Genomic DNA, 13,868 nt, shown 5'->3' on the forward strand with positions numbered 1-13,868 from the left:
CACAGCACAGCTATGCTGTGGAACCACCACGAGGCTTATTCATTCGAGCCACCACCTGCTCGACCCGAGAGGCCTTGTCCAGACTCTTTCCCGCTGTGCTGTCAGACTACTCTCGCACGCGGCTGGAGCATCCAATCGAGCCCGCATTGGGGGCGGCAGCACAAAAGCCGCCTACGTATGCGAGTCCCAACGGCCAACGTGCATATGCTACCCCTTTCCGTGTATCAGTGCCGTTGTGTTAATCACTAACCGGTCAGGAGAGCTCGCCGAGCCGCAAGAGTCCACTGACCCCGGAGCCGCAAATGAGCGCCAGTCATCCATGTACGTGACCGTGCAGACCTGCGCTTCCTTCACTTCCAACCAACCAATGCCCCTTGTCCTCTGCGACTACAATTGCCACACCTTCACCACCACGACGACTTCTAGACACTTCGTCCCCACTATACTATTACGACGTGCAGCTCCTCCGTCTGCAACAAACAACTGACAACTTGCTTCTTTGACCCACTGTTCTGGTGGATGACATGGCAGACGAATCCTTCACCTTCACCGCCGTCACACGTCTTGGCTGGGGGAAAAAGCAATTACATGGACACTATGTGCTGCCGACAAGGAATACAGATGGGATAAACTACTTTTCATGAAGAAAGAAGGCTCCGTAAATGCAATGCATAGCATCGAAGAGAGTAAGACGGTAGGAAAACAACAGAGACACCGAAATGCAACCCAGTACCATGCAAACAACCATGCGTCGTCAACTTCTAGCCCTCTATACTTCCCCCCTCCGCTTCATTCAACTCGGCACGTGGTGATGGCCACCGGGGTACTGATTCCCGTGCTGATACAGCCCCTTGATGGCCGCGCTCCTGTTGTCCGTCACCGTCCCCGACTTGCTCCCGCTGCTGCCGCCTCGCGAGCTCGCACCGCCGCCAGAAGGGTTGATGCTGTCCATGCTCATGCTCTCGGCGTACCGGCTGCCGCTGCTCCCGCCGCGCGGCGCGGCGCTGCGGTCCCGCAGCGACGCCTCGCTCGCCGGCGTGACGGGCTCGACGGGGGGGCTGACGGCGGCGAAGGACGAGTGCCTGCGGCTGCTGCTCGCGCGCGTCGCCTCCTCGCCCAGCGTCCGCGGCTTGCCGCTCCGGTGGCTCGAGCTGCGCTCGATGGAGACGGGCTTGTCGCGCATGCGGTAGTGCGGGCGATCCTCCACCTCGGAGCCGCGCCGCGAGTGCGACGGCCGCGAGCGCGACGAGGGCCGGTCGCTGCTACGGACGCTTCGGGGCTTCTCGTCCGAAGGCGTCGGGAGCGTTGGGATGGACGAGTCGCTTGAGTTTGTGGGTTCCTCGCTGCCCTTCAATGTGGCGGCGATGATGCTGGCGGCCGCGATGCTCTCCGCGAGACCGAGCTTTGGCGTCTCCGGCCGTGACGACGAGCGTCTTCTACTCGAAGAGCTCTTGACGCTCTCGGCCTTGTCGCTCTTGATGCTCGGAGCAGCTTTTTCGCTCTTGACGCTGCGAATGCTGCCCGCTCGCTCGCTCCGGACGCTCCGGACGCTCGGCGCTTTGCTTCGCACGCTCTCAGCTTTCCTGCTGGGGGCTGGGGAGGGTGCTCTGGTCTCTTCGGGCGGTGGAGGCGTTGGTGGCTTTGCTTCTTCGGGCGGAGGGTCAGGAGAGTCATCTGCGGGCATCGCCGGGGTGGATCCGATCTTGCGCGGTAGGGGGATGTAACCGCCGCTCTCAGACTCCGTAGCTGTGGGCTCTTCAGCTGGGGGTGCCTCCTCCGCCGCCGGTGTCTCCTCTGCCTTCGTCTCTTCAGCCAAGGCAGCCTCCTCAGGGGGCTTCTCTTCCTCTTTTGTTTCAGGAGAGGGCTCCTCGGCTTCCTTGGCTTCCTCGGCAGCAGGCTCTGCTTCTGGCTCTGTTGCCTTCTCCTCCGTAGCCTTCTCTTCAGACGTTTCTTCGACAGGCGGCTCATCGCCGCTCTTCTCCTCCATCGTCTCTTCGTTTTTTCCTTCTACGACAGGCTCTTCTGGAGGATTCTCCTCGCCGGGCTTGTCTTCCGAAGAGACTTCCTCACTCGGTTTCTCTTCACTAGACTGCTCATCGCTGGGCTTTTCTTCGTTGTTCGGCTCGTCCGCAGACTTCTCCTCTCCTTCTGGCTCTTCGGCAGCCTTCTCCTCTGACGTCTCTTCCGCCACAGCCGCCGGTACGTCTTCTGCCGGCGCCTCCTCAGCTGCCTCAGTCGTCGTCTCAGGGGCGGCTTCACCCTCAGCCGCCACTGGAGTATCTTCAGAGGAAGCAGGTGGATCGCTGCTTTCCTCGGTCTTGTCAGCATCGACAGCAGTCTCCTCTTCTGGTTTGGCACTCTCATCCGCCGCCGTCTCCTCTTTGGCCTCCTCGTCTTGCTTCGGGGGCTCTTCTGCGCTCGCGGCCTCCTGCTCCTCTGCTGGCTTCTCCTCCTCCTTCTGCTCCTCACCCCCTTCTTCCTCCTTCTTCTCCGCCTCTCCCTCCCCTTCTGTTGTAGCAGCAGCAGCAGCCACAGCGGCAGCCGCAACCGCCGCCGCAACCGCCGCAGCCGCGGCGGCATCACCATCGCCATCACCACTCTTCTCCCCCTCGGCCGTCTTCGCCTCCTCCCCCTCAGAAGCTGGAAGGTCCTTTGACGCCGGTTCAGCACTCGTGTCTTGAGCGGAAGAAGAGGGTTCGTCCGTACCTGCAGAAGACAGACCGACACCGGCACCGAGCTCCGTCTCGCGCAGGCGCGCCAGCACGGGCGGCGAGTCCTCGTACAGCGCCAGCCCGTAGCAGTACACGCAGCCGTCGTCCGGCTTCTCGTCGCCGCCGCCACCACCACCACCCCCGCCGTTCTCGGCGTTGCCGTTCCTCAGCTTCGGCTCGCGCTCGATGACGGGGAAGAGGCGCAGCAGCACCCGCGACTTGGGCGACGGCGCCTTGGCCGCCTCGTCGAAGTCGGCGATGGACGAGATGGGGTACCCGGGCGCGTCGTCGAAGGGCTGCTGCGGCCAGTAGTGCTTCCAGTCGCCGCTCGCGCTCGCGCCGGCGTGGTCGGTGGCGCACACGTCGCCCGGCGCGGGCAGCGACGCCGACATCATCTCGCGCTCGATGCGGGCGAAGCGCCACGTCTCGGCCGCGAGCTTGACGATGCGCCTGACCTCGACGCGCACGACCTCGTCGTCGTCCGAGGCGAGCGGCTGGATCGCCCGGCAGATCTCTTCCACCACGGCGCCCGCCGCGCGGTTGATGCGCTGCTTGGCGTCGGGCCCGCGGAACAGCGTCGACAGCGTGTGCTGCCGCCACGTGGCTTCGCGCAGCGCGTTCTTGGTGCGCAGCTGGTCGCTGACTTCTTGGAGGAGCTTGGTGGTGGCGTCTTCCATTCCCTCCGGGCTGAAGAGGAAGGGCGTGAAGATGCGGAGCGTGATGATGGACGAGATCTTGTGCATCACGTACGAGATGCGGATGTGCGAGGCGGCTGGCGTGTCGTCGGTCAGGAAGGACGGCAGCCCTGCGGGAAGCTCGCCGATCTGTTCTGCCTCCGGTGCTGGGTTTGGGGGCTTCTTGAAGTGATTGTTTGAGACGGAGAAGACCTGTTGCTGGAGACGCGCGAAGGCGTCAAGGCTGCGATGTGATGGTGTACGTTAGCAGGTGAGATCAACGTCAACGGTTGAATACGCATTGGGGCAAACTGGCGCAGTGCTCGAGAGACCAAGAGATAGAATTGAATTGGCCGCTAGATCGAAAAACTGAATACAATCTGCTAACGTCAAAGAGAACAGGAAAGAACGCGCCTCGTTGCCTCATGACGAACAAACGTAGAACTCCGAAAATGCAATTTTGGCCGAAGAAAGACAAGACTGAGAGACCAGGGAGAGGAACTTACTAGTACGCATCTCCCTTGCTCTTGACGACCGCCGCCTCGCCGAAGCCCTCGATGATCTTCTGCATCCGCTCCCTCTCGTTGCCAAAGTTACCGGCGATGCTCCTGAGTTCGCCGATGACCCGTTCGAGATTCGCCTTGTCCTCGTCCCACTCGTTCCTGATCTTGTCGCGCTCCTCGATGAGCTTGTCCTTGTCCTCCTGCGCCTTCTTCTCCGCTGCTTCCCTCTCCACGGCGAACGACTTGCGCAAGTCGTCCTTTTCCTTGTTGAGCTGGGAAGTCAAGAGCTCCGTCTGCTCGTCGTAGCCCTTCTTCAGATCATTGCGCTCATCTTCCCACCCCTTCTTCAGGCTCTCACGCTCCGAGTTCCACAGCTCGCGGCTCTCGCGCTCCTTCTTCAGCGCATCCTCGAAGCCGCTCTGCGCCTCGTTAAGCTTGTTCTCGAGCTCCTTGCGCACCGTCTCGAAGCTCTCCTCCAGCTCGCGCTTCTGACGCTGCAAGTCGGCGCGCAAAGCCTCCTTGTCCTTGACATGCTCGTCGACGAGCTTGCCCTTGTCGGCCTCGAACGCGTCCTCCTTCTCCTTCTGCAGCCGGTCGAACTCGACGGCGAGTGCCATCTTCTCATCCTCGGCCGTCTTCTTGATCTTGTCGGTCTCTTCCTCGAACTCCTTGGTCATGCGCTCCTTGTCCTCGACCGCAGCCTTCTCGAGCGCCTCCTTCGCCTCCCTTTCCCCAGCGAGCGACGTCTCGAGGCCCTCCTTGTCCGCCTCCAGCGCCGCCTTCGCCTCCTCGAGACCAGTCTTGTTAGCCTCGAGCTCGGTGTTGGCCTCCTCTAGCGCCGTTGCCTTTTCTTTCAGGTCGCCGAGCTCCTTTTCGAGGCGCTCACGCTCCTCGGCCATGGTGCGCTCGAGCTCCTGCTTTTCGGCCTCGACGGCCGTCTTCTGTTCCTCGAGCTGCGCGCGCGTCTCCTCCATGTCCGCCTTCGCCTTCTCCGCCTCGGCGATGCTCTCCTCCAGCTCCTTCTTCTTCTCCTCGAGGTTGCCGATCTCGAGCCGCAGCTTGTTGCTCTCCGACGAGTGGTGCTTGGCCGCGGCTTCGAGCTGCTTGGTCAGCTGGTCGATGTGGTCTTCCTTGCGCTTGATCGCGTCCGCCTGCGCGGCCTCGGCTTTCTTGATCAGCTCTTCGCGCGCCCCCAGCTGGCCTCGCGTCTCGTTGTAGCGCGACAGCAGCATGTGCAGGTCCGGGATTGCCTGCGTGATGCGTCCGAGCAGGTCGCCCGCGCCGTCGTCGTCGGCCACGGCGGAGCCGTTCATCGGGTTGCCGCCACCGCCGCCCAAGGGGCCGTTGCCAAAGCCCATTCCCGGCGGCATGGCGAAGTCACCGCCCATCTGGCTGCTGCGCCGTGAGCCAGTCGAGTTTTGCCGGCGTGCCTGCGGGCTTCCGGGGTACCCCATGTACGGCGGCCCGCCATTGTAGCCGAATGGGGACTGGGCGTATCCGGGAGGAGTGCCCTGAGGTGGTGCCATCGCCATGTGGGGTGGTGGGTAGAAGTAGCCCTGCGGATAGCCGGGCATAGGAGAGGAGTAGGGGTCTGCGTAAGGACTATAGTAGGGCCCTCTGGACTGTGCGTAAGATGCAACGGTGGGTGACTGAGGTTGCTGGAACTCGTTCTGGGCTTCGACGTATGAAAGTGACGGTGAGCTCTGGGGAAAGTCCGTCTTGATCGATGCCGCCTTCGGCGACTTCAGCGCAGATGCTGCCGTGGGTGACTTTGGGACTGGCGTAGTTGCTGAGTGGTATGAAGTTGCGTGACTTGTGGTGTCGTCGTCCCCTTGCTGCGAAATGCTGTCTTCTGGAAGAAGGGGCTCGGCTGTGGCAAGGCTGTCTTCGCTCTCGTGGGGCTCGTCACTGCCAGCCTTTTCGTCCGATGAAGAGCCTCTTCCTGAAGTAACAGTCCCCGAAGCCTTGCTTGTGGTGGTGGGGGCCTTGCTGGCAAGGGTCGGGGCTTTGCTGATGGAGCTCTGGGCTTTGCTCGCTGCAGTGGGAGCCTTGCTTACCGCACTTGGAGTCTTACTCACTGCGGTTGGCGTCTTGCTGGTTGTCGTTGGTGCCTTGCTAGCGGTGGTTGCTGCTTTGCTAGCGGTGGTTGCTGCTTTGCTAGCGACGCTTGGTGCTTTGCTGACGGAGCTTGGTGCCTTGCTGGGAGTAGTTGGTGCTTCCGATGCAGCTTTGCTCTCGACACTCTTGTCCTCGGCGGCCTCGGCCTCAGTGGCGGTGGTTGTGGGTGCCTCTGAAGGGGGGTTGCTCTGCTGTGGCTCGGGGGGTGGTGAAGTTATAGTTGGGGTCTGGGATTGCTCTGACCCCGAGGGTTGAGTGTCTTCGTTGTCACTGTTGTAGTCCTCCACGGTGGGCTGAAGGGCGGACCTCACTGACGTGGCGTCCGACCGGCGAGAGGCGAGGGATGTCGCGGACGGTGCTGGGCTGGTCTGTCGTGACTTTTGGGCGGACAGGGCGGGCGATGGGGGAATGGAAGCGGGCAGGGGTGGCAGATTCTCGGGCTTGATGTCGGGGCTGGTGGGCGGGGTGTATTCAGTCTGCCGCGATGCCTTTCTCAAAACCTTCCCCTTTGATCTGGAGTCCCCTCCTCTTTCTAGAACCCTGCGTGTCCGTGGCGAATACATGGCGAGCGAAAGCAGTGGTCAAGTTATAGACGCAATGAGATGTGTCGGCTTCTTATCGCAGGATGATAGTATTCGAGAGCAAATGATGAGATACGGAAAGTGATTGCGTGGCAGCATAGAGCAGAGGAGAACGTCTAATAACGGACACAGCTGCTGGACCGCGTGGCGGAGGACTGCCCTGTAGGGACATGGATACATGAATCCAGGCGCATGCGAGCCCATTCGGGCGCCAACAGCCGCGACAGCACTTCAGATGACGGCATCGCGAGGGGCTGACGAGGGCGGCGTGGGCGGAAGCGAGCAATGAGGAGGGCCAGGAAGAGACAGGGCTGGGGGCCGGGAGACAGACAGTCATCGGCTGCACATCTGGCAATCTACAACTTGACGGCCGGGCGGTTGCGAAGGTCGCACAGATACGTGTACAGAGACATCCCGGCCGCAGCAGTCTTCAGGTCGGGGCAGGTTCCGCGGCGACCGAACGGGCAGCTGTGTTGCGGGCGTGAGTGGAGGGCTGCGGGGGATCATGCGCGGCTGCATGACGGCTGCATGGCAATCATGCACGCTCGCTAGGGCGCATATGCGTGGTGATGGGCGGTTGGCCGGCTGCTGGACGAGGAACCCTACGGATCGCTGCCGGGGCTCCAAATCACACGCGTTGGGGCCGGGCGGGACGAGCCAGCGCGGCCGTGGCAGTGGGCGAGATGGGGAGGCCGGGGCGTAAATATAGCTGGGCCAATTGAGCCCGAAGGCGTGGACTCGGCTGGCTGGACGGGGCAGGGAAGCAGAGTGAGGTGTGATGTGATGGGATGGCAGTGCGCGCCGGCGGGAGGGGCGCCGAGTCTGCGGTCCGCCCACGTGACGACGCGCCTGCCTCAGCCACTCACTCCGCGGGCCACGACTTCCGCTCCAGCGCTCGCAACGCCAAACCTCCAATCGCGTCACCTCCGAGCGCCGACGCCTCGAGCCTCACGTCGCTCGCGCCTGCGCTGCGCCCTCGATCATGATCCCTGCCACCCACTCGTTGCCAGCCTCCACCGTGCGGCATGCCGCAGCTGCGCTCCACCAAGAGGAAGGCCGTTGTGCTGTCCTCGTCCGACGATGATGAGGCCCAGCCGCCCGCGAGCCCTCCCGCCCGCCATGCGAAACCCAAAGCCCGCTCCACCCGCGCAAACCCTTCCACGCAGGACACAGCCTCGTCCCGCCCGTCGCGCAGCTCCCGGCCTGCCGCTAAGCCCAAGCCAAAGCCCCAGCCCAAAGAAAAGAACATCCTCTCTTTCTTCAATGCCGCCACGCAGCGCCAGCGCTCCCCCAGCTCAAAGGCTCAGCCCGTGGCCTCCCAGGAAGCGCCGCATGCTGATGCCGTTGAGGACCAGGACGACATAATACAGGATGACTCGCTGGACGACGAGCCCAACAAATCTGTGGCACACGCAGCACGGCGCAAGCGCACCCGCCCACGTGGCGCTGTTGGCGACGCCGAAGGCCCTGAGCAAGACGCTCTGCCAAGCGGAAGCCAAAAATTCCTCAAGGCTCCCAATGCTGAAGCTCGACACCAAACCTTAACCTCTTCCGCTAGAACCGACGTTGACCAACGGCCCTGGGTTGACAAGTACAGTCCCGTCAATCTTGACGAACTGGCCGTCCACAAGCGAAAGGTTGCCGACGTCAGGGCATGGCTAACCAACGTCCTTGCCGGCCGGGAGCGGAAACGCCTCCTTGTCTTGAAGGGTGCTGCAGGTACCGCGAAGACGACCACTGTCAATCTGCTGGCCAAAGATGTAGGATTCGAAATCAATGAATGGAAGAACCCCATGGGCTCTGACTTTACCTCTGACGCTTTTGTCTCTTTGTCCGCCCAATTCGAGGACTTCATGGGCCGCAGCAAGTTCGGCAGCTTGGATTTCGGTTCCAGCGAAGGGACCAGCTCTGAGAATCCCCCGTCTAACGACACGGGCAAGCAAATAGTGCTGATTGAAGAGTTCCCCAACACCTTTACGCGCTCCTCAGCAGCCTTACAGTCCTTTCGTTCAACAATCGAGCAGTATCTCTCTTCATCTGTGCCGCCCCTAGGTGCTATGTTCACGCGCTCCGTAAATGCGCCCCCACCAACGCCTATTGTTATGATCATCTCGGAAACTCTGCTTTCCACCAACACAGCCGCCGCAGATAGCTTTACAGCCCACCGGCTTCTCGGACCCGAGATATCAAACCATCCAGGGACTACCATCATCGAATTCAACCCGATTGCACCAACCTTCTTGACCAAAGCGCTTGAGCTTGTCGTCGCCAAAGAAGCGCGCAAATCCGGGAGGAAAACGACACCAGGCCCGCAGGTTATCAAGCAGCTCTCCGATATTGGCGACGTCCGCAGTGCCATCTCAACCCTGGAGTTTCTCTGCGTGCGAGGTGACGAGAATGCGGACTGGGGTAGCCGGGTGACTTTCAAAGCAGTGAAAAAGGGAGCAAGGGAGAAGCCCATGACGAGGATGGAACAGGAATCCCTGGCGTTGGTCTCCCAAAGAGAAAGCACACTCGGCATCTTTCACGCCGTCGGGAAGGTGCTGTACAACAAGAGAGAGACATCGTCGGACAATTCCACGGTACCTCAGCCACCAGCTTATTTTCCCGAGTACCGACGATCAAAGGTATCTGAAATCGAGGTTGATGCGTTGTTGGACGAGCTTGGCACCGATATCCAGACCTTCATTTCCGCTCTACATGAGAACTATGTCCTCTCCTGTAACACGGGGAGCGAGGAAGACACGCTGGACTCGATCAACGGGTGCATTGACGCGCTATCTGACGCTGACTTGCTCTCACCCGCCCCCTTCAGCTCGGCCGGGACTTCCCGACGAACTTACCAGGGCTCCGGCATGGACAGCTTACGGCAGGATGAAATGAGCTTTCACGCATCCGTCCGTGGTCTACTGTTCAGTCTTCCACATCCAGTCAACCGATCGGCTCCACCACCAGGAGTCGTGAGGGGCAGAGGATCGAGCAGAGCCGACGCGCACAAAATGTTCTACCCTACTTCACTCAGGCTTTGGCGTCTCCAGGAGGAGATCGAGGGCCTTCTGGACCTTTCCATCCGCCGAGCTCAGACGGACGGCTTAAACCGCGCCGAAGCTTCCGCACATGTACCAAAACGGGGCACCGTTGAGTCGTGGAGCAAGCGGCCGAGCCTTGACGACAGCTCTAGACTCAACAATAGCAATAGCACCGCAGCCGCCGACATCACGCAACAAAACGGCGTCGGCACAACGCCGCTCGGCAGCAGCGGGTCTTTGAAACGCGAGATGCTGCTCGAGCGCCTGCCGTACTCAGCCGTGATGCTCCGCCAGGGCAACAAGAAGACGACCTCGAACCTCGGCGCCGCCGCGAGGCTGAGTGAGGTGGGGAAGATCACAAGTTTCAGCGGCGTCGGAATAGGCGCTGACGACGGCGTCGCCGAGGACGACGAGGACGTGCTTCTGGATGGCGGCGGACATGGCCAAGAGTGGAGCACGGATCGACCGACGGAGCACGACCCTTCAGCAGCACCATCGTCAGCAAGACCCGCAAGGCTGGGATCGACGAGGAGGCTTGTTGTTGGAGGCGCAAGCGCAGGCGCCAGCTCGGGAAGACGAGGGGGAGCAGCGGCAGAGACGACGTTTCGTGACGATCACATCGGAGAAATGGTGCTTGGAGCAGGCGGTGAGAAGGGCCTGGCGAATCTGGTGCTGAGCGACGACGACATCGAGGATTGATGACGACGAGGCAGAGGCACACAAAACAGCTTCGAGGCAGAATTGGAGATGGGGCGCCCCGTGGCGCGTAGAGGGCGCAGGCCAGGGCGCAGCGGCTCACATCATTCAACGAGAGCCTCCTGCGGTCGCGGCCAATACGCGCCGGGTTCGACTGTTCTGCGAGCTGGTTGGCCCGCCCGCCTTGAATGTACAGTACCATCAATGAATCCCGGCAGTGTGACTGGCTGGATCGCTGGACGATCATCCTACCGGGGCTGGGCGCTTCCCATGATTCACGTTCCTTGCCCCTCACGCATTCACGCGCGCGCTCTCGCGGGTGCGTCTGGTGTCGGTGGACCCCTAGATCTGCATCCCGGCCATCGACACCAAAAATCCGGGCCCCACGCAGCAGCGTGACGGGTGGCTGGGTGGCAGTGTGGGCGTGCGCGTTCCTCTTTGTTCCTCGCCGCCGCACGTCCCGCCCCGTCGTGGCCCCGTCCGCCAGCCCAGTGCAGCGCAGTGCCATCCACCTACCACCTTTTTTTTGACTTCATGATTCATCCGCATGCCGTTAACTCCTTTCGAAACGAGCAGATGGGCAGGGCACACGTCACGCGCGCCTGCCTCGATCGAGAAAAGGGCTCGTGCCTTTCCACACACATCCGGACACCACCTTTGCTGCTATCTACGGATATGTACTGCCATCACAAACCACTAGCGCGCACAGGGTCGTGGCGGGCACTATGTATTTGTTGTCACGGTACGCCACCCCGCGCGGGATCGGATATATGTAGTGTCATCAGCCGCAGCTGCCTTTTGACTCAATAGTCCAAGTCATGTACATACTTATTGGATACATCATCGCTTTGGCGAGGATCATGCCGTCATAGAACGCCAATATGGTCCTTGCGCTCGTGCTTTGACTTTTTTTTTTATCGATGGTCGACGACTACTACTGACCGCCAGTCTCGGCAGAAGAAACAGCGCTGCATGATGATGAGGCTATGTATTGCAATGACGATGAAGGCGAATAGGCGGTCGGCCGTTGTTGGCAGGTTCCCCCCCGTTTGATGTTGATCCGCATTAGACGAGGTTCCCTTGTTACACAAGGTCATCCGCCCAACGAATACATCCACCACGTGCCTGTTGTGATACTTAGCTTTGCCGCGTTATGGCCATGGACGTACCCCGCACGCGGTGAAACTGCTGGTCGGATCAAAATTTGGCTTTCTACGGCTAAGATCGTTCCAACCCGCATTCGTTTACAGTCACATGGATATCAATTCAGTTACCTATTTCTCGTTTACGGGAGAGCGTTTGCGCAAGGGCCAGATGGCTCAGCACTGTCTTTTTATATAATACAACGTCCTCCCTCCTTAATGTACCTCGTCCACATCGTGCCCACGCAAAATCTCGTCGCCAAGCTGGGATGGAAGCTAAAGCACCGCTTAAAGTCATCAACGACAACAATCTCGGTGCCAGGAAATAAAGGGGAATAATAAAAAGCGATCCAACCCCATCCGTCGATCCACGTGAAACCGGCGCAATGCAGAGGAAGTGAAGGTGAAGTAGAAACCCACAGAAGTGGTAATAGGGGGTATAGGGAACGGCGCCAGTCGCCCTTCTGTGTCCGGTGACGGAGTTTCCATCTATGAAAGTTCCATGTCCGTTTGCTCCCCCCCTGTGCCCGACGGTATGTGCCAATATTTAAAAAGATTCGTGATGCACTGCTCCAGCGAGTGGAGGAACAAGCGCGTAAAGGAAAAAAAGAAGGGGGGTGAAACAGGCCGTTGGGCCTGAGCACAATCTGACGATAATCATCAACAGGCGAACACAATCGCCCCCGAAAGGAGGAAAATAACACGCTTGCTTATCGTGACTCGTAATCCAAACCGACCGAAACCTAAGGGGAGCTGAAAATAAGGTGGTAGGAAGACCGAAAGACATCAGAGCGTGCAATTTGCAGGCCGAATAGCCTCAGCCACACTCAAGAAAACCCTTGGACAAATGAGTCCATTGTGAGCTTAAAGGCGCAGCGCGGGACTGAGCTCGAATGCCTTCAGCCATCGTCATCGTCAATCTCATCCTCGAGGTCATCCTCGCTGTTCTCGTCACCGCTCGTGCTGGGCCGCTGCACGGGAAGGTTGCCAGTCTTGGCTTTCTTAATCGTCGGCAACGGCTGGGTGTGGTGGCCAAGCTTTCTCTTAGCCGAGCCAGCTGGGCCAGACTGTAGGGACTTTGCGGGCGTACCGGCGTTTTCCTTGTCACCCCCATCGTCCATCTCACCATTTTCACCCGAGTGCTTTGCCTTCTCCATAGCAGCAACCTCGTCAGCCGTCAGGAAGCGGCCTCCGGGTCCTCGAGGACGGCGCATGGCATGGTTGTGACGCGATTCGTGCAGATACGGCTTGCGACCCTTCGACGTCAGGCGCAGAGCTTCTTCGAGCTTTTGACGTGCCATGCGCCTTTTCAAGATACGGTGAAATTGCTTGGCGTTGACGTAAAGCGGCGATTCTTCTGCTGCGCCTGAGCCGAGATCCGGAGACGACTGGTGCTGCTGGACTGCAGGCGCCTGCGGAGGGAGTTGCGGTGGCGCCGAAGGCCTGCTTGCAGCCGGGTTCATCGACTGCTGAGGCTGCTGCGGCATGGCAGGGCTAGTGATTTGCTGGCTCATGCGGCGCGGTAGGCTCTGCTGCAGCTGGACCTGTGGAGGAATGACGGCCTGGCCGCTCATGTTGTTGGAGACCTGCGGCGGTGAGCGAGGACCTCGCGGGTCCGGCTTGACTTGAGCACCAGCTCCTATCCTAGGCGAAGCTCGTGGGTCCTGGCTCAGCTGCCCTTGCATGCTGCCATCGCCCATGGGATAAAACGTCTGACCTGCCGCCGCTGCAGTTGCTAGAGCGGCGGCTTGCTGGCTAGCCGACATGTTGTACTGTTGGTGCATATTTACACCGTAGCCTCCGGCCGAGGGATACCCCATTGGTTGCACCTGCTGGCCCGCAGCGTTGGGAGTCCCTTGCTGCGAGTAGGGATTGGTCTGCGAGGGTAAAATGGGTGACGTCTGGTTGTGTTGCTGGTGCATCTGCGTCTGCTGGTTCGGCGAGGTTATGGTGCCGTGGGCGGCCGACTGCGAGGGCGTCGAGTACGCATTCTGCATGTGCGATTGGGCATGGTTGTGGGGGTGGTGAGGTTGCTGGTACTGCGCGTACTCCATCATGAGTGCGACCTTGAGGGACTCAGCGGCTCTTGGGTGATAGTCTTGCGGACGCGCGCGTCTTGAGGTCTACCGCGGCGGATGCGGCGCTAGCCTGTGTTACGGCTGTCTCGTATGTCGTGGAGCTGGTGACCGGGCCAAGTGACAGGCGGCGCAGCGAGCGCAGCACGGCGATTGGAGGGCGTGGTATTGCGCCTTCCACGGACAGTGGTGCCTGGAGGCTGGGATGGCGCGACGGGGATCGAGGCAGCGCAATTAGTGGCGAAGGAATGGTCCTGGAAGTGGTCAGCGCGTGGTCCGTCGGCCCAATCAAGCCCGGCACGGCGAAAAGCGCGGTTCACGTACCTGTTGCGGGCGTGA

General features: G+C 60.6%; 3 protein-coding genes across 3 annotated transcripts; 1 reads left to right on the plus strand and 2 right to left on the minus strand.

The window, feature by feature from the left end:
- Positions 1–793: 793 nt before the first annotated feature.
- RB1CC1 (glycophagy) lies at positions 794–6,569 on the minus strand (the record flags this gene model as incomplete). Its single annotated transcript, XM_066781253.1, has 2 exons — positions 794–3,629; positions 3,898–6,569. The coding sequence occupies 2 exons, from the start codon at positions 6,567–6,569 to the stop codon at positions 794–796; spliced, it is 5,508 nt and encodes a 1,835-aa protein (XP_066628255.1).
- Positions 6,570–7,612: 1,043 nt separating this feature from the next.
- rad17 (RFC checkpoint protein Rad17) lies at positions 7,613–10,315 on the plus strand (the record flags this gene model as incomplete). Its single annotated transcript, XM_066781254.1, has 1 exon — positions 7,613–10,315. The coding sequence occupies one exon, from the start codon at positions 7,613–7,615 to the stop codon at positions 10,313–10,315; it is 2,703 nt and encodes a 900-aa protein (XP_066628256.1).
- Positions 10,316–12,353: 2,038 nt separating this feature from the next.
- On the minus strand, positions 12,354–13,508 carry HAP2 (Transcriptional activator; the record flags this gene model as incomplete). Its single annotated transcript, XM_066781255.1, has 1 exon — positions 12,354–13,508. The coding sequence occupies one exon, from the start codon at positions 13,506–13,508 to the stop codon at positions 12,354–12,356; it is 1,155 nt and encodes a 384-aa protein (XP_066628257.1).
- Between the last annotated feature and the right edge of the window lie 360 nt (positions 13,509–13,868).

This window comes from Diplodia seriata (assembly GCF_021436955.1).
Source record: "Diplodia seriata strain FDS-637 chromosome Unknown scaffold_11, whole genome shotgun sequence".
Taxonomy (NCBI): Eukaryota; Fungi; Ascomycota; class Dothideomycetes; order Botryosphaeriales; family Botryosphaeriaceae; genus Diplodia; species Diplodia seriata.